Source organism: Globicephala melas, chromosome 9 (assembly GCF_963455315.2).
Source record: "Globicephala melas chromosome 9, mGloMel1.2, whole genome shotgun sequence".
NCBI classification, from domain to species: Eukaryota; Metazoa; Chordata; class Mammalia; order Artiodactyla; family Delphinidae; genus Globicephala; species Globicephala melas.
Genome location: NC_083322.1, coordinates 48,444,696 through 48,463,690, shown reverse-complemented (window position 1 = coordinate 48,463,690; position 18,995 = coordinate 48,444,696). Strand labels below are relative to the sequence as shown.

General features: G+C 51.1%; 2 protein-coding genes across 2 annotated transcripts; both read right to left on the bottom strand.

Annotated features, from left to right (window-relative positions):
• Positions 1–8,482: 8,482 nt before the first annotated feature.
• On the bottom strand, positions 8,483–11,314 carry HOXA5 (homeobox A5). The gene is made up of 2 exons (XM_030857400.3): positions 10,420–11,314; positions 8,483–9,429 (listed from the first exon to the last, which is right to left on the bottom strand). Exons 1-2 carry the CDS (start codon positions 11,312–11,314, stop codon positions 9,179–9,181), a joined length of 1,146 nt encoding a protein of 381 aa, XP_030713260.1. The 3' UTR covers positions 8,483–9,178.
• A 1,695-nt stretch (positions 11,315–13,009) lies between these two features.
• On the bottom strand, positions 13,010–15,080 carry HOXA6 (homeobox A6). The gene is made up of 2 exons (XM_030857408.2): positions 14,639–15,080; positions 13,010–13,269 (listed from the first exon to the last, which is right to left on the bottom strand). The coding sequence occupies exons 1-2, from the start codon at positions 15,078–15,080 to the stop codon at positions 13,010–13,012; spliced, it is 702 nt and encodes a 233-aa protein (XP_030713268.1).
• Positions 15,081–18,995: the final 3,915 nt, after the last annotated feature.

Genomic DNA, 18,995 nt, shown 5'->3' with positions numbered 1-18,995 from the left:
AATCAACGCTGAGTGTAAATCTTTAGACATTCTCTCTAGACTCTCTAGCCTGTGATATAGCTGCCTAAACCAATATCTCTCTACAGCAAGAAAAAATAGTATATACATATGTGTACTACATAACATGAATAATATGTACATACATAAAGTAATTAGCAAAACTGGGCTCTCTAAGCTTCTGGGAAGAAAAAACATGACAAGGAAATTTTGCCTCCCTCCTCGTGTCATCAGACTAAGGTCTTAACCATGTCTGTTCAATATTATTTACAGACACTAAAACACAAAATTCATGTTGTTTAGCCTCAGAACCGTCTACCGAGTTTCTATTTTAAAGTATTAACGAGGCTGGGGCACTGTTTTGTATATGGTTAACCTAAACGAGTTAACTGCGCCTGTGTTTCATGTGGTTCTATTACTTTAGGAAGATGGGCTTACACAGAATCCCCCCAAGGCCTGTAACTTGTCTTTGTGGTTCGTATCATAAACACAAATGAAGCCAGGACCACCAAGTGTTATCTCACACACCGACATTTTGACATTTTACTGCAAGATTTATGGCTGTAATAAACAATCTCAGTACCTTTTCTGATCCTTCCACAATCTCTCTTCGCAAGCCATAGCATCATTCCATTGAATCAAATAATCTTTGGAAAAGCAAAACAAAGAAAACTCTTGCCTTCATATGCGATCCAAGACACCAAAGTAAAGCCAGGAAGAAACTAACTCAATAAATAAATAAACTGAGGTTTACCAGCAGCGCCTTGTCCGAAAAAAGATGGGATGCCCTGAAATCGAGCAGGGAGGGAGTGCGCTAATCTTCGCACGCCAACTGGCTCCAGTCCCAAGCAGGGTGAAAGCGTTATCCTTTTCTTGGGAAACTGGTAAGCACACTTGCTCATTTCCACGTGCAGGGATAACATATATTCCCAACAAAAGCTTTCTTAAAGTCCCATTAAGTGAAATAACTTTTCATCATGTCCTCGAGTCCCAGATGGAGAAGGAGAGTGAAGGGAGTCCAAGGGAGAGGGAGGGCGAGAGGGGGGCAGTGTTTTGCAGCCTAGTTTGAATCTGATTTGAATCATTTTGAATATATTTGGAACAGCCTTCCCTCTTGAATGCAGCCCTGTCCCAAGTTTCAAAGTGACCGAACAGTGACACCGTGCGCATTTTGTTTCTTATTAATCTTACACATTGACAGTCTTTGTTAAATCACAAGGCGCGCCCTTCACCAGCCGACATTTTCATATTTGTTAGACGCGCTGACCTGAAGTTCACCTCGGCCTTGGACTTTGCGCCTCTAAAAGGTCTATACCATGTCTTTTAGAGAGTGGGTGCTTTGCCCAGGTCACTCCTTCTCAGGGAAAACCAAGGCGGGGGCAGCAAAGGAAATGTAAACGTTATGGAATGTATTGACTGTATTTGTCCTTTGTTCTCTAGAGCGAGAGTCCCCCAGACTGACTGTTCGCTGTCTGAAGCACGTCTCTGGAGGGCACGGGAGAAGGACTGAATTTCAAAATGCCTGATGGTGGCATTTGAGGGCTTCCCCCACCTACATTCGGCATAGGATTTTAGAGAAGCAATACTTTATCAGCCATTTGACCAATTAACTGTTTGGGGGTAATTTCCTTATAGAAGTTTATACTAATGAACACAACCCAGGCATAAGGCATATGAAATTCATATCCGGATTAGACATGAATTTTAACCAGGATTGTGTGAGAGGCCTAAAGATTAAAATCCTCCAAATAAAGAAAGTAAGCACTCTGAAAGCAATAACTTCTGCAGGTACATTTTCTTTGAGTTGAAAAACTAGCTAAGAGGTGTCTGTGGTTATTGAAGCTGACATGTTCCTAAGGTGTGGCGCGTTTTTAACCAATAACACAATAACAGGGTTTTCTCAAAGAGACGCATAATTGTCTTGGTGACTAATGGGGCGGGTTTCCGTTTTCTTCATTTCACTGGCCCAGATGTGGTGAAGTGTTCGCTGCTGTAACAGCAGTCACCACAGTTGTTCCTTTTCCTCTGTTCTCATCTGGCACACCCCCATTTGGCTTCAAGCTCTTGGCCAGAGTGAAAACTTTACACATTGCACAGTGAAAGCAACCTGACTACTTCCACAAAGGCAGTGTTTGGGAAATATTTGCTCTTACCCCTGAACATACCTGGCACCAGCAAATCTAATCAAGCAGACTATAGTGGGATGATCTTAAATGTCCCTGCAAGGGTCTACATTTTGAGTAGTTGAATTAGTTTATCTCTAAAATTAAAAGAAAAACCTAGAAAAAAATGTCATCTTTCTCTTCTCTGTTTCCCTACACGAATTACTTGAAGATCAATACACAGAAAAGGAAAATACGTCCCCCAGAAAATAGATGCTAACGGTACCAACACTTAACGTTAACATAGGTGCATGAAAAATAAAATATTGTTTAGCTCTCCAGTTGCAGTGCACACACAAGGCATGGTTCCAGTAGGCTTCCCTCACACACTATTCCCTTTCTTTTCTACTCTCCCGCCCTCCCTCCTTAGCTTGCTTCCCCTCTCCTTGGCTTTCATTCCAAATGTATTTTTAAAGAGTATTTTCTGGAGAATAGAAGTCTGTCACTGTGGTCTTGAGAAGAGGTCTGGCATTTGTGGATTCTACCTTCCTGCTTAAATGGCGTATTCTTTACAGTTTATTCACCCATAGATTGTAGCATTTCTCTTACATTCAGTGTAGGGTTCACAATAAACATAATGAAAAACTTTCAACAACAGGAATATTTTCCTGGTACCAATAAGCATCTTCTCACTGGTGGAGGGGGTAGAGGAATCCTGCCCCTTTCCGGAGGGTTTCCACTTCCTTTCTCCCCTTCCCAGCTCTTTGCATTTAGTGGGTGGCAGTTTCAGAAAAAGCATTCTGTCCTTGAAAATTGCAAAGGATACACTTTGCAAGAAGTGCCTGTGTTTGCCCTTGTTCTCACACACTTTAGGGATCATTAAAGGTACTAAAAAGGAAAAAAACTGGCCAATCAAAATCACAGTTTTCAAATAAAGGAAGTTTCCTGCCCGATCTCTTTCCTTTGAAGGTATGATGGAACATTGGCAACTTGCTACATTATTTCTAAAGGTCCACTGATGAGTTTTGAGCTTTTTTATTTTGTGACAAACGCACAAACAGACTCCTGGTTCTCCAGCATCTAGGGTGTTGGTGCTTCAATAATCTATGCCTATTTACCTGCTGCTATTCCCTTAGAATGGGAGCGATAATTCAAGATGAAATACAGCATGTATTAGTCTTGAAAAGAGGAATTTTCTATCCTTTCCTTCGTAATTGAGGTCATTCAACCACTAGGGTTCACCTGGAGTCCATACCGTGATACACGCGTCACTCTGAGCCATTTTATCTTTTGTGCTGATAGTCAAGATCGCAACTCTAACATTGACATCAAACTCTGTCTGGGCAGATGACGAAGAGCGCTGCACAACGTAAACTTTTGACCCTCAACTTTTTGACCTGCAGTTACAACCACAAAGATACACAAAGCTGTGCCTCTTCTTTCAAGGGGAAGCCCCCCACCCCAGGAGCTCAGGGATGCCCTGCTTCTGCCACTGCCTTTTGGAGTAAGAGGGTGAATTGGATATTTTTGTGTGTTTGTGACTGTATTTCCTGTCAAGTCAGCCTCCTACCTCCTTTTGTCATCACTTAAATAGGAATGAGATTATTATAACATCACTCATCATTACGTTTACAAGGAAAATTTGGAGTAGGAGGCTTTTGCGAGGGGAACCTCGTAAAAAGCGAAAGAAAAGAAAAGAGGGGGAGAAAGCAGGCAATGGAAGTGGGAGACTTTTCCTTTATTTAAAAATAAAGACGCAGCCCTAATTGTTGGGAAAGCTGGCCCAGGCAGGAGAGTTGACTGTGAACTTGTACTAAAGCGTGCTCTGCTGGCGATTCCTAGGGTGTGCAGATTTATCTTCTCTGCATTTACTTAACCCGGCAGTGAACTGCACGGGCGTCATTTGTTAGGCGATGACAGACTTCACCTCCAGCAAGGGCTGCTTCACAAAATCGCAATAATTACCCAATAACCTTCATAACAAATATTATTATTGAAAAGACCGGTTTGTGGGGAAGGGAACTGGTGGGAGAAAGGCAGCTTTCTTTGCAAAAAAACACCAAATAAAACCGTCCTAGTCAGATCTTTCGGTTCTGGGGTTTAGAGTGGCTAGGACTGTGGCTCCCCTCTCCTATGTGGGTGGGAGCCTAGGCAGACCCCCTCAGTCCTGTCTGGAAGCCCCGATTATAGTTTTGTCATTGTCTAGAAAGAAATTCTGCCTTAGAAGCCAAAGGGATGGCGCCCACAACGTTCTGCACTCTCCACGATGGGCAAACCTCAGACAGACTCCAGAGCGAAGGTGGGGGATAGCCTTTGCAGGGCATCTTTCAAGCTAAAAGGATTGTTTTCCTCTTTAATAGCCTATCTTTCAGGATGTAATTTGCTCTCCCCTCACTAGTTGTTTGGATATAATACTCTTCACATCTCAACAAATGAACATGACTCCGTTTCTGGTAGAAAATTCTGTCTTGCTCTCCCAGAGCTGCCAACAATGAAGCGGGGGGAAAGAACAGGGGGGAAAAAAGGAATCTTGGCATAAGGTTGTGAAATTAGAGCATGGAAACCCTAACAAACCCCTAAGTAAGTGTGACCAGAAGCTTCCTATTATATTTATAGTTCAGGAAATATTGTCTCTTCAGCTTGCAGAAACAAACGGGGCCTGGCACATTTCGGATGCCTTCTCCTTTTACAAAGCTAGGAGCACAGACAAACACTTCTGCCACCAGCTGAGGCTAGATGTCTTCATAAAACCCTTAGTGACAGAGATTTTTTTTCCTAAGTAAGTTCCTCTGCAAAAGCAACCCAAAAGAACGCACGAGAAAAAAAATAACTTATCTACAAAATGTGCACATAACCAGCCATCCTCCTTACTGTGCTTCCTATGAAAATAGGAAGAGAGAAAAAAATTCCTCCAATAACGCTCACATAGGTCTGACTGGATGCTGTATTTTTTTAAAGTCAGTTAACCGCATGTGAGTTGGCCTGCCGTCTTAAACTCTAAAGTTTTATGATGATTACAACAGACAGAAATAAGCAAGCTGACAATATTTATAGCCTGTAATTTTTTTAATGCTTGGGAAAGATTCCCCCATATTGTGTGATGCTAATCCAAGAAACTTTCTGCCCATTCCCATACCCAGAGGGGGACGTGACCACAGAGGTGGTGTGGACACTTCTTCCAGGCATGTTACTCAAATGAACCTGCCAGCAGCTCTATCACTCTTTTTTTCTGCCACTAATTTTAGTCACCAAGAAGTCACTCAATCAAGATCACCAAATGAATAACTAAAATAAAACCTTAACCCAGTATTTTCCAGTAAAGAATCCGAAACTCAGAGCAGCAGAAGAAAGACTCCAGAATTCTCACAGACATCTAAAATAATAAAAGAGAACCCAAATAAAGTTTATATTCTGGTTGCCACTAAGATGCAGACACATCTTCCTGAGTGCTGAACTGCTCTCAGGAAATGCTCACTTTAACAGGTTACACAAAACGACCTCAGGGATTCGCCTTGCCACTATTCAAGAGGAGTGGGACTTGTGGGAGGGTTTCGCTTTTTCAAAAAACTTCCCAGGTTTTGCTTTCTGAACCTCTGACTTTGGGGACATCTGTTGGACTTATGTTGAGTGTAAGTGGCCTCTGCACAATAAAGTTTGTGGAAATTCCAACTCTACACTTTAAATGTTTTCACTTTAAGGACTTACTAAATATCTTTACCAGTTAGCACTTGCAGAAAACCACCTAGCTAGCTCCTAAGGAGAAAAGCATTTGGAGACAGAAGATCCATTTTTTGTTTCATTTCTGAGTTGGAGGATTTGGCTTAGTTCTTCATACAGGATGGGGGAAATCTGCTAGATCCCTTGTGGGTACCCATTCAGAGAAAGACCCCAGGGCAGGCCACAGGGTCCCCAGTCATGGCTTTGCCACTGAAGAATGTAGAGGGTTGGGGTCAGAAAGGGTGGCTGAGACCAAGCTGGAATTGTACCTAGGAAAAATCTATCTCACCCATTGGTGCAATATTGGGGACTGTTTTGGAAATCATAGATTATGTAAATTTCCTGGGATCAAACAGAAAGAGCAACTAACAAAAGAAAGGCGGAAATCTCCTACTGACAAACGACCTATTTCTTCCCTAAACTACCCTTTATGATGTGTGTGGAAAAACAACCTAATGGTCCTGGGGACTTTTAAGTTGGACATTGAAGACACCTCGATTTCCCCCCAAACTTTAGGGCACAGTTTGGAAGAAAGAATTTGCCTGTATATTGAGGGGGAATAAATTAATCTTTAGTGCTATCTAGGGAGATGCCTAAGTTGCCTTTTGAGGGTCCTGTGCATAGATTTTAAATTCTACAAAAGGAGAGGAAAAGGAAAGAAGAAGAAAGGCAAGGCAGAAGAAAAGAAAGCGCTGTAACGCCTTTCATTTAGCTTGGGGATTCAAAGACTAAAGTTAAATCCGGCCATAAAGTTTATTGCTTCAGACTCACAGGCTGGTGAGAACAGTCCCACCGAAATAAAAAGAACGTGCAGGCAAACAAGGTTCAGGGCCTGGTCCCTGGTGCGGGGGAGGGGGTGCTGAGCCCTCCCCCGCAAGGTGGCGACCCGCGGTCCCCAGCGTCCCGCGGGCGCCAGCGGCCTGGGCTCGGCCTGGCGACCCAGGGGCCCAGCCTAGAGGTGCCGCCCGCACCCGGCCGGCCTCTGCACCCTCGGGCTCTCCCGATCCAGCCTGCGACCCGGCCCCAAAGGCCGCCACCTTCGTTCAGTGCTGCCAAATGACCCCGGCCCGCGGAGACGTATTGCCACAGCCCCGTCAGAAATCCCGCCGGCGTCCGCCTCGGCCCTGCCCGGGCCTTTCTTTCAAACTCCCCAGCGCGCCCCAGCGCAGCGCGGCCTCGGCGCCCGCAGCCGGCGCCACCCCCGCACCCGGCTCCCAGCCCCCACCCAGGGCTCCGCAGACCCAGCAGAGCCCGGCCCTCCAGCCCCGGGATGGGGGCGGCTCTGCCCGGTCTCTGCATGCAGGCCTACTCGCACACAAAAATCATCTTTTTGCACGCCGGCGAGAGCAGCGGAAGTCATTAACATCCGCGCTGGTGCAGCAATTAAAGTTAGGCCCAGGGATGCGGCGCGGCCACAGGCGCTCTGCACCGTGGTGCCTCCGAAAGCTGGCTCTTGGCGCTCCTAATTTGGGCAGAGGGAAAGTTTGCTCTCCCCTTTGGAATTCCGAGGCAACCTCAGAGTTATTGAACCAGAGAGAGAAAGAGAAAGATCCAGAAAGAAAGTTTTCAGAGTACAAATAAACTTGAAAGCGCTCAGGGGGCGAGCTTACCTTAACTCGGAGGGAGCCATTTTTTCAGAGTTTTGAGAAACTTGCGGTCTGGACACTTCTGGACCTAAAATTGACAATTTGAATGACCAGGTGGCACACGTAGCCTGCAAAAGAGTCAAATGGAGTCCAGCGTCAGTGAGATTATATGTTATGTGGTATATAATGTTGGATGTCAACTCCCCAAAACCATAAAACTTACTTTAATGGCCCCACGTGACGTTTTATAGCCAGTGAGCCGATCTGTCTGTGCTATGGATGATTTTACGATCTAATTCATAGACAAAACCCTATTCATTTGGCACCCAAATGTCATATAGCCGGAACTGGGGCTTATAAAGTTTACTGTTTTATAACTTTTTAAAGGAAAGACGGCATCAGTGTAAGCAGTCGGTAAATGTGCAAATCTCTAGTTGCGTTTTAGCTGCTCTGAGGAGTTTCCCAATCGAGCTAGGATGGGGTAAGTACCTTCGATTTGTAGCAAATTAATTATAGCAAAAGAAGCCAACTGGGTTCAGGAGGGCGAGGAGTGGGAAAGGGTGCCTGGCTGGGTTAAGGGCAGAGGGTCTGGGGGCCACAACTTGACATAGCAGCCTCTTCAGCAAGTGGAGGCCTAGGATGGCCTTAGGAGAGAAGCGGCATCTGTGTGGGCCCCCGAGGGCCGCTAACAAAGCCCTGGGCTTTTTCTCCTTTCTCTCTCTTCCTCTCTCTTTCGTACCCATCAAGTTAACCTGGTTTCCTCAGAGACGGGCAGGTTGGACTCAGGCTTTGCAACCACCTAAAGCTTTTCCACCTTCTGCCCTGAACTCTCTGATGGGTCAGTTAGGGAGGCCACGGGTCAGGGTGTTGGTCTGAGGTCCCCTTGCACAGGCAGACTGCTCAGGTAGCCTCAGACTCACTGCCTCCCAGCACTGGACAGACAGACAGAAGAGCAAACAGAGCCACTTGCTATTTGGCACAAACCAGACCAAGAGAACTTACAATAGAAAGTTTATTTTTTGTTTCCAGTCAGTATTTTTTCCTTAAAAACAAATACAAAAAAAAAAAAAAAAAAGCTGATCACAGTTTGCTTAAACAGCCAGACTTGGACAATATTTGTAACTTTGTTCACAAAAACATACATCACTGAAGCTGCGCTTATAAGAGCCACTTCCAGAGTTCGTGCAAAGGGTCCTACAAAGGCACGCAGGGACACACCGCTCAGAGTCACAGTTTTCATCACAGAGTCACTAGTCACTACACGTCGAACAAGTTAAGTTGTGTCTCATCAAGTCACTTCTACAACAGCATTAATTACACAAGGAATATAGGTAGTTTGAATAAAAATATCTTTAACAGCTTGGAGCTATTGAGACAGGAACACTTCCACTCACATGCACAGTTAAACAACTGGAGTGCAACACACAACATTGGCACTAAACGAGGTCGAAGGGGGACTTTTTTGTGTTTTTTTTCTCTTTTCTTTTTTTGTCATAGTTACTTCAAGTAACACAGCTTGCTTCATATAAATAAGTTAAAACATCTATTTTTTTTTCAAGACAAAGCCATTCAGGACAAAGAAATGAAGAGAAAGCAGATCTACTTATACAGGCGCTATAATGGCAATAAACAGGCTCATGATTAAAAGATGAATTAGGGCAACGAGAACAGGGCTTCTTCACAGAAGGAACACAAGGGAGTTTCAGAAAGTCACCTTAGGACTGACACTACGCGGGACCCGGCTAATACTGCTCAGTACTTTAAACGCTCAAATACTCAGGGGCGGAAGGCCCCTCCCGCCGCCGCCATGCTCATGCTTTTCAGCTTATTATCTTTTTTCCACTTCATTCTCCGGTTTTGGAACCAGATTTTAATTTGTCTCTCGGAGAGGCAAAGAGCATGTGCTATTTCAATCCTTCTTCGGCGGGTCAGGTAGCGGTTGAAGTGGAACTCCTTCTCCAGCTCCAGAGTCTGGTAGCGCGTGTAGGCCGTTCGGGCCCTTTTGCCTTCCGGGCCGCCTATGTTGTCTGCAACAGAAAAGTCAGCGGTTTAGCCACCCACTGCTCAGCCTCTGGCTACCAAAGTCCGCCAGCTGGACCAGCCAGGGTCCTGAACGGGGGAGAAAAGCTCAACAAGTCTCCCTCCTCACTCGCCCGCCCGCCCCTCCCGAATTTCCTTCCCTCTTCCTTTCTAGAGAGAAAACAATAAGATTTGGACTCTGGGAACAATCGGCCCATCCGAAGCTGGAGCCGCGTCCCGGACGATCCCCCGGCTTTCCCTCGCCCCTCTCTTGCCCTCTGGCCCTGCCCCTGGCGCCCTGAGGCGGGGCACAGCCCTCACAGGCTGCCCACCACCCAGAAACCCACCAAAGCAAGGCCCTTTTCTGTGCGCCCAAGTAGCCTCCAGATCACCCTCCCTTAAAGTTCCAGCCCCGCGAGCCGCCTCCTGTTCCAGCCTGCACGCTTGGGGCGCCTGCTTTCTTTTTCTTCCCTTTCCTTTCCTGCTCTCCCTCCTGCCCCCAAACTTCAGAATCCCGCCGGCTCTCGCCTCGATTATTCCCCCCACCAAGCCCCTTTTCGGGGACTCTAATTAGTAACGCTGTTTCCCCAGCGTAGCCCTCCTCATAAATTATCAGTCCTGACAAGCCCGATTCACGGCCCCTACTGCCATCCTCTACCTCTCTGCGCCCTGCTCGGCTGGCCTGACCCATGAGCGCGTTCCGAGGCGCTGGGGTTGGATATGTTTTTTTTTTCCTTTCCCCCCTTTTCAACGTCTAAACTTGGCTAGCCAGCGGCCCCTTTCCCCGCATTTGTGAGCGCTGGGCGCTGCAGAAAAGAGAAGGAGGAAGAAGGAAGGCAGGGGAAGGAGAACGGCGGGGAGAGGCTCCACAGGGCTGGGAGAGGCGAAACCAGGACAGTGACGGGGAGAGAGAGGGCGGTAAAGGAGAGTGTGGGGGGGGGGAGGACCGAGAGCCGCGCCCCCGCGGCCGCGTGGATTTAGGAAAAGACTGGCTTTACCATGACTTATGTGCAGCTTGCGCATCCAGGGGTAGATCTGGGGTTGGGCGGGCGGCGCCGGGCTCGGCTCGCTCTGAGCGCTCGCCTGCTCGCTGCTGGCGGGGGCGTCCTCCTCGGCTCCGGACGCCGTGCCAACCCCCTCTCTGCTGCTGATGTGGGTGCTGCCGGCGTTGGCCGAGGCGCCGCTGGAGTTGCCCAGGGAGTTTTTCCCGCCGTGGTGGCTGTCGCTGCCGGGCGAAGGGGCCACGGCGGAGCAGGGCAGCGGGTCGGGCGGAGGCGAGTGCGTGGACGTGGCAGGCTGGCTGTACCTGAGCTCGGCGGGCGCCCCGCTGGCGCTGGCCGCGTAGCTGCGGGCGCGCTCCGCGGAGCCAAAGTGGCCGGAGCCCGAGCGGCCGACGCTGAGATCCATGCCATTGTAGCCGTAGCCGTACCTGCCGGAGTGCATGCTCGCCGAGTCCCTGAATTGCTCGCTCACGGAACTATGATCTCCATAATTATGCAACTGGTAGTCCGGGCCATTTGGATAGCGACCGCAAAATGAGTTTACAAAATAAGAGCTCATTTGTTTTTTGATATGTGTGCTTGATTTGTGGCTCGCGGTCGTTTGTGCGTCTATAGCACCCTTGCACAATTTATGATGAATTATGGAAATGACTGGGACATGTACTTGGTTCCCTCCTACGTAGGCACCCAAATATGGGGTACGACTTCGAATCACGTGCTTTTGTTGTCCAGTCGTAAATCCTGCCTGATGACCTCTAGAGGTAAACTCGGGCACTAATGGGGGAGTTGGGTGGAGGCGAGAGGAGTGGCGCGCGCGCCCCAGGCGCGTGCCCGCCACTCGCCGCCGTCGTTCAGTCGGACTCGAGCGCCACCCGCTGGAGGCAGGGCGCATCCCTCCGCTTCCGACCCGGGGCTGCAAGGGCCGGGGTCGAATTGAGGTTACAGCCCATTATGGCAAAATTATTGCATTTCCCTCGCAGTTCCATTAGGATGTACCAATTGTGAGGCCGTCAGCTGCCGATCGCGTGCCCGGCGAGGATGCAGAGGACTGAGGGGAGATGGTGACTTGGATTTTATTTACAACAACTTTATTTCCCTGCTGTGCAGCCCCTCTTATTTTTGTGTCGAGGTTGGGGTCGGTTCTGACCGTCGTGCCGGCAGCTCTGAAATTTGAAAATACAGATATCACCTTCGGGGAAGGGGGGGGAGGCCATTTAGCCAATTGGAGAAATAAATCCTACCCGCAGCAGCAGCTACAATTACGGCTCTGTTTTTGCGAGCGCATGAGGGACAGTGTCCCTGCCGCTCTTAAATGACAGGCGTCTATTAAAGATAGCTTTTGTGTAGCGTTTCTCCGAGGCGAGGTCAAATTCCATACACTATTATAGCCGGAGTCGATTTTTCTTTCGTGTAAATATGGTTTTCGTGTCATTAGTTTGCTATTTGATTTGCTATAAGTATCCAGCCTGGAGAGTCTTCACCACCGGGTCACTTTCCTCGAGCCAACCGGGCCCCAAGTCGGAGGGTTCTCGGTGAACCCAGCGAGTGGGCCCAGGCTCCCCGCAGCCACAGAAGCTGCTTGGGCCTGGGGATTCGTGGGCCGAGTTATTAGGGTCTTGCTTAGACCTCCAGAAGTAAAATGAGGACGCTAATGAAAGCATTTTGTGGCAGTGCCTAGTACCTCCGTAGTTATCTTCCTGGGTTCTGAAAGACGAAAGTAAATCACAAATATAGCTTAAAGTTGGGTGTGGGGGGAGGTGTCCCCGCTGGAGAGGTCAGGCATCTCAGGCGCCCCTGGCACATTTGGAAATCAGGACTCTTGCCGCTCCCATAGCCCTGGGCTGCATCCTTAGGTCCTGAGAGCTGTTGTGGTGGTAGCGCCGGCCCTGTTGGAGGCGGGGAGCCGGAATCCGGAGCTCGGGGAGCCCAGTCATTCCCAGGGCTGCAAGATTCCACCCGCGCCCAGGTTGGCTCGGCTGGGCTGAGGCTGCTTCTCTTCCAAGGACGGTTGCGCGCTGGGCCGAGAGACAAGGCTCTCTCGGGCCCCCTTTGTTCCTCGCGCTTCTTCCTTTCTGGGGGCGGCCTGGGAGGCCTCGGCAGAGCTGGGGCCCCAGACTTTAGGCTCCCTCTTCCCAGTGGCCGGAGTTGATTTGGTGATGCCCTCCGGGACTTGGTGGCGAGGAACCGAGGCGGAAACGCCCAGACACCAAAGGGGGCTCGGCACCGGGTTCTTTCCTCTCCAGCAACCCCGGGACCCGAGCTCAGGGGCGTGCAGAGGCGCTAACACAAGAGCCGGGAACCGATTGGGGCGCGCCCTGAGACCCGGAGCGGGCTTGGGCAGGCTTGGAGAGCGGGATTGCGTGTGCAGTGCGCCTCGCTCTACCGCTGGGATTGGCTGTGTGTGAGGTGTTTTTTTTTTTTTCTTGTAAGAAATAAATGCTCAGACGTTTGCAAAGCGCCGGGCTCCCCTGAAGCTGCGAAAGCCCCCCGGATGGGAGCAGGCGGGAAGAAAAGTTGGGGAGTAGGCGAAGGCAAGGGGGCAAAGCCGAGGGAGGTTGCGGCGCGGGCCTGGTCCCTGCCCAGGCGTCTACTCGCCCGCTTTTGCCTCAGCGTCCTCCCCGCTGGGTTGTGTGGAATTGATGAGTTTATTTTCCTTTTTCCACTTCATGCGGCGGTTCTGGAACCAGATCTTGATCTGGCGCTCGGTGAGGCAGAGCGCGTTGGCGATCTCGATGCGGCGGCGCCGCGTCAGGTAGCGGTTGAAGTGGAACTCCTTCTCCAGCTCCAGCGTCTGGTAGCGCGTGTAGGTCTGGCGGCCTCGGCGCCCGTGACTCCCGTACACAGCACCTGCGGTCAGAAATGGCCGGGCGCCGGTAAGCCAGGATCCGGGCAGCCAGACCAGTCAGCCCCGCGCCCCACGCCCCGGTCTCGGGGCTGAAAACCACCCGTCTCTCCCACAATGTCTGGGGCCGAAAGCGGGCTGGATGGGAGAAGATTATTTCATATTAAGCGAGATGTGTTCCACCTAAAACGACTTGGGGTGGGAAATTATTGTTTTTGAAAAATCTGCTCTGTAAAAAAAAATTACAAGCAAAAGAATAGAACAGCATTCTTAGATCGGGGTACCTAAGCCTGTTTTGTGGGAGTAGAGTGTGTGTGTCTGGGAATGGTGGGTATGGAACCCTGTGGGTAGGGTAGACGCTCCGAATTCACACACGGACCTCTGTGAAGATGTTACTGTGGCCAGCCATGTCAGGACACAATATGCTTTTTTAAAAAAAATTTAAATGGTGAGCCCTCTCAAATCTTTGCAAATGCCTTCCAATTGTCTGGCCCTTCTGAGAAACGCAGAGCTCTTGAAAACACAAGTGGATTTTAAAGCAAAAGACTGTAAGTTGAAAAATCCGCACTAGCCTCTGTCCTTCTCCAAGGATTCCCTGTAGATTTTTTGGAAACCAGGAGCAAAGAGATGGAGCTATGGGCCACCTGGGGTTTCTGGAATGAAGGACTGTGATGGGCTATCTGTTCTAGTGCCAAAGGAACCCATGGGTGGGGGGCTCCCCCAAAGCTGGGTGTATGAGACACAGGCAGGGCCTCAGAAGGAGGCAGAAGTTGGCTGTGAGTGAACAGTTGAGTGGAAGGGGGAGGGGAGGGAGGAGAGAGAGGAAAAATCCTGAGGCTGGGGATGTGGCCCTCCAAGGCTTTGGGGAGACACTGCAAGGGGCCAAATGAGGGCCTTTATCTAGATGCGTTTCTGAAGGGCAGAAAGGTGAGGGGGTTGGGAGGGAAAGGGGAGTTCTCAGAATGGGTGCAGAAGGCCATCACGGCTTGGGGATCTGAGCAGGGTGTTACCAGCGTGCAGTGAGGGCAGGCGCTCTCTCCCATCCAGCCTTGCTCTCTCTTCAGGTTGCCCCTGTCACTGGGTCTCACATAGCATGGCAGTGAGCCCCCCACACGCTCCCTAAGTTGTCACCTTACATGGACACTAGTGCCCCGCCTTCATGCTGCCACAGCCTGATTGCCCCATTGGGAATGGGTTGCATTTTTTATTTTTTGAAATCTCTTTTTAAAAACCCAAAGAAACTTTGTTCATTCTTTCCTCCTTTCTTTCTATTTCCTCTTTCTACTCTCTCTGTCTCCTCCTTCCTTCCTTCTTTCCCTGCCTCCTTCCCCCTCTCCCTCCACTCTCTTGAGGGGCTGCAGGGAAACACCTTACCCGCGCAGGAGTTCATCCGCTGCATCCAGGGGTAAACAGGACTCGTGTACTTCCGGTCGGTGCCTTCGTCATGGAGGGCTTTGCCCGGCACGCTGTTGCTGTCGGGTTTGTACTGCTGCTCGGGAGAAAAGTGCAGGTAGTCCCCGGGGCCCCTTTGCTTGCCACTGCCCGAGGGCGAGGCACCACTGAGGTCCTTATCAGAATAGAAACATGAGGCCCCGTACTCGTAGGACGCCCGGTTGCAGGCCAGGACCGAGTTGGACTGTTGGTAGAAACAAGGTGAGGTGTACGTCTTGTCCGGGAGGCTCGACGCCCCGTACGAGGCCGGGAAGGGCCTCAGCGCGTCATAGCCGGCCGGGTAGAGGGGCAGCTGGCCCAAGAAGGAGTCCTGGCCGCTGGGCAGGCTCCCGGGGAAAGTGGGATTCACAAAATAGGAACTCATTTGCGCGCCCCTCTGCAGGACTGTGATTTGTTGTGTATTAGTACATCTGGCTATAACTATTAGTAGTCATCGAACTGGTTTGTTTCTGGATGGCCGAACGCCAAAAGCGACAGCAGCAAATCGCACCAGCTGACGCGGCGGCGGCCAATGGGAGCGAGCGCCGGAGCCCGCTCCCCGGGGACCGCGGCGACCGAGGCAGCAAAGTTACAAACAGCCCCCAGCCCGCCCGCCCGCCGCCCGCCCGCCGCCCGCCCGGCAGATTAATGGGCGCGCACAGCCAGCCGGCCCGGCTCTCTTCCCGAAAGCCGGTGGCGGGCGAGGCCTGGGCAGGGGCGTGCGGCTCGGGCCGGGGTAGGGGCACCCGCGTCCGGGTTGATGCAAAGACCTGGCCAGGCCCGCTCTTTCCTCCCCCCACCACCCCCCTTTTGCGTTGTTGGATTTTGCTGGGTTTTCTCTCCAAACAGGAAACCTGACAGCCCCGCGCAGGGAGGGGCGGTGACGAGGATGTCTTTGCTCCGGGCCGGCCTGCCCTCCCGGCAGGGCCCTGAGTTTGCCCCTCCCCCTGCACTCCCCTACCCGTGGGTGCGGGTTCCGGAGCTGGAGAAGGGCTCTGAGAAACCAGGCCTTCACCCCTGCTCCTCACTCCTGCGCCTTAGGGATCGATGCATCACCTCCTCCTCTCCTTCCCCACTCCCACCAAGGGCCTGGGCCTCGCCGCCAAGGAGAAAGGCTCACCTCGAGCTGACCAGGACCAGGACGAGGCTAGTCTCTAACCCCGCAGGCCCCCTACTCCCACATACAACACGTCTCCTTTGAGTCTCCAGGGGCCTCCTTCCAATGGCCAGCGATTGCCTGGCCTCAAAGCACCCCTCACAAGCTGTGAGCCCTGCTCCTGCTGCCTCTGAGCCCAGGAACCGAGAGGTCAGAAACCACTGGTTTCAACAAGAAAGGGACCTACAGAGGAGTGGTTGTGAGACTGAGCTCCGAAGCCAGCCCTGGGACCTGCTCCCCTTGCCCAAGCCCAACTCGCCAGACTCTCCCTCTGCCTGCCACCCTGATAGCTCAGAGATGAGACGGATCCAGATGTGGAGTCTCTGTCCTCATTTCAGAGGTGCTGGTGACCCAGGGTCCCTGGCCCAGCCGGGCACAGAGGGCAGCTCCGCGGGCCCAAGGCCGCGGGAATGATGGATGTGCTTGGCTTCTGGGTCACCTGTCCATGGGCTCTGTCCTGGGATGTCCCCTTTCCTGCCCTTTCTGGGACATTTTGGGGGACCTGCCACCCACAGTTGCTCCAGGACCAGAAACAGTTTGTCTCACCAGCTCCAGAAATTCTCTGAATTGCTTTTACTGCAGCCCCAGGCCTGGCCTTCCCCAAACAGGACAGGAAAATCCTGTCCTGGGCTGCGCTCTCTTGCCTGAGGTGTTCCTTTGAGATAGTTGACTTTTATAGCACGTGGATCAATCTCATTTTGTAAATGTGATATCTTTCCAATGGCATTTTTACAACTGTATTTGTTAGGCTTGTAAAACCCCTTGAATTATTTTTAAAATGCTCAGTTCTCTGGAGCCTGAAGAATGATTTATTTATGTGATTTGGTTGAATTTCCAGAGGGTGTTTATAAGATCTGTAAAACTGGCGAATGCAGGCTGATGGGGTTCAGGACTTGGGGGGTGTGTGGCAAGGCCCCCCTAGGAATCTGGCAACGACTTCCTTAATCTCTTCCTTGCTTTTCGATTTCTCCCCTCACTTCCCCCAAGGAGAAAACATTGGGAAAGGACTGGGCTATGACTGGCCTCTCCAGAGACTGTGGTGCATCCTCGAAATCGGCTGCTGCCCACCCAGTGGGGGCTGCAGCCAGAAGCCTTCTGACTGTGCCCCAATCAGTCGAAGCTGGGAAGGTTTCTTCTTTGCATATATAAATAAGGGCCTGGCAGGAGAGGACGTAATTTTAAATTGTCCTCGAATTTCTTTAGGGAAAGGATCTGATAGGTGAAAATGAAAACTCAAGAGTTAAAAATTAAAAAGTGATTTACAAAAATGTTGTGTTAGAAGAGAATCATGTTTGAGTTGTTGTTTCTTTAACAAGACCATCAGATGATGGTGATTTCAAGCAAGTTATTATCATGTAAGATGAAAATGATCATTTGGAAATGTTGATAAATGTTTACATTCATAGTTTCTGCTTCATTCCTCCAGGTCCCACACGGTGTTGGGGCTGGTGGCAGTTTACTACTGTTATTAGTATTTGTTATGGTTTGACCCGGATTCTCGATTTAATCATCGTCCCAGTCAACGAAAGAATTTGATTTCTCAGCTAAGAGTCAAAAAACAGTATATTTCTAGCTTCTATAGAAACTAAGATGGAAAAAATATATTAAACTGAAATGTCTACGTGTTAGCCAAGGCTGGTACATATCACGTTGACAGCCGTCCAGTTTATTTCTCCAAGCAGCATTAGGTGCATATATATATATATGTATGAATATATATATATGTGTGTGTGTATATATATGTATGAATATATATATATACATATATATATATATATGTGAAGAGAGAGAGCGCGCCATTCACGCAAGAATAGAAGCCCCAGACTCTGGAGGGAGCCTCTCCTGGGATGGTGAGAATGGCCACCAGGACTCTTTTCTAGGTCAAAGCCACATAGAAAGTGCACTCACCTTTCAGCTGCTCTTCGAGGGGGCCGGGATGGCAAGCAGAGCCTTACAATTCACCCTTTCCCGGGGCTGCCCACTGAGCTCCTCGACCTCCGCCGGTCTGGCGAGAGGCCTGCTGGGGGGTTCCTTGAAGGCCACTGCGTCCGCCGAGACCGCTAGCCCAGGCCAGAGCCCATAGCACACAGGTGCGGCCTCTGCCTGTCACAGGCCTTCGCTTGGAGCCAAAGCCCGCCTTCCTTGCCATAGCCAATCCTCCTCAGGGCCAGCCAGGCCTGCAGCCCTCAGGACTACGAGTGCTATCTCCGATTTCAAAATCCCACAGCGGACGCGTTTCCCGAACCAGTGTGCGCCCCCGGGGCGCCTTGGGACGCGCAGTTTGGAGCGAAGCAGCCGTGACGTGCCAGGCGGCCTGTGCAACCAGTCTCCATGGTGCTGGGGTGGCGGCAGGACTCGAGTCTAGTCGGGCGTCCAGCTCCGGTCAGGGGTGGCCAAGGCGGGGGAGGTTCCCGGCCAGTCAGGCCCTGGGAGGCCGCCCCGAGGTCCTCCCTCGCCCCCCTCTCCTCGGGCTGCTTGGGAACCTCTGAGGGGCCCGCGCAGCAGTCGCGCCAGGCTGCACGACTCGGGGCTGCGGCTGGCGTCGGTTCCGGCGACGGCCACAGCGTGGCAGCAGCGAGCGCCCGGCGCGGTCGCAATAAATAATCTGCTCGCGGCAGCCGCAGTCAAGCAGCTCACGGCCCCGCGATGCAAATGCGCCTTTATCCGCCCCAGCGCACCCCCCAGCGCGGGTGGACGTTCCCGACGTCCACAGGCCCTTCTAAATTGTAGAGTGCATACCAAGGCATCATCTTAAGGTGGGGAAACAACAACAACCAAAACCAAAAAGCAAACAAAAAGAACTCCCAGAACCTCAGGTTCATTTCTGGTCGCTGTCCCAGGAAGCTCCCGGGACAAATCTGATCGAGGTACACCCAGGTCAAATTGGGTCTGTGCCACCGCTCTTCGTCAAGCCCACGCCCGCGGCACCCTCCGCGCCTCCTCCCAGGCGGCTGCACAGTCCTCCCCCGGCTCTCGGAGATGGGCAGCGCGCGGTCGCCAGCCAGCCCGCTGCGCCGAGGTGGCTGTGGCTGGGAGGAGGTCCCCTATCGCCCAGACTCGGTTTGCGTCCTTCCTTCAACCTTGGCTGCGGGCCCCTGCCACTCGCAATAACACCACCACATCCTCTGCACCGAAACTTCCCGC

Bases quoted from the DNA above. Each gene is read 5' to 3' on its own strand.
- HOXA6 (XM_030857408.2), bottom strand. From the start codon at position 15,080: ATGAGTTCCTATTTTGTGAATCCCACTTTCCCCGGGAGCCTGCCCAGC. The intron at 13,270-14,638 runs GTAAGGTGTTTC...TTCTGACCGCAG, and splicing joins GCGGATGAACTCCTGCGCGG to GTGCTGTGTACGGGAGTCAC.
- HOXA5 (XM_030857400.3), bottom strand. From the start codon at position 11,314: ATGCGCCCTGCCTCCAGCGGGTGGCGCTCGAGTCCGACTGAACGACGG. The intron at 9,430-10,419 runs GTAAAGCCAGTC...TTTCTGTTGCAG, and splicing joins CAAGCTGCACATAAGTCATG to ACAACATAGGCGGCCCGGAA.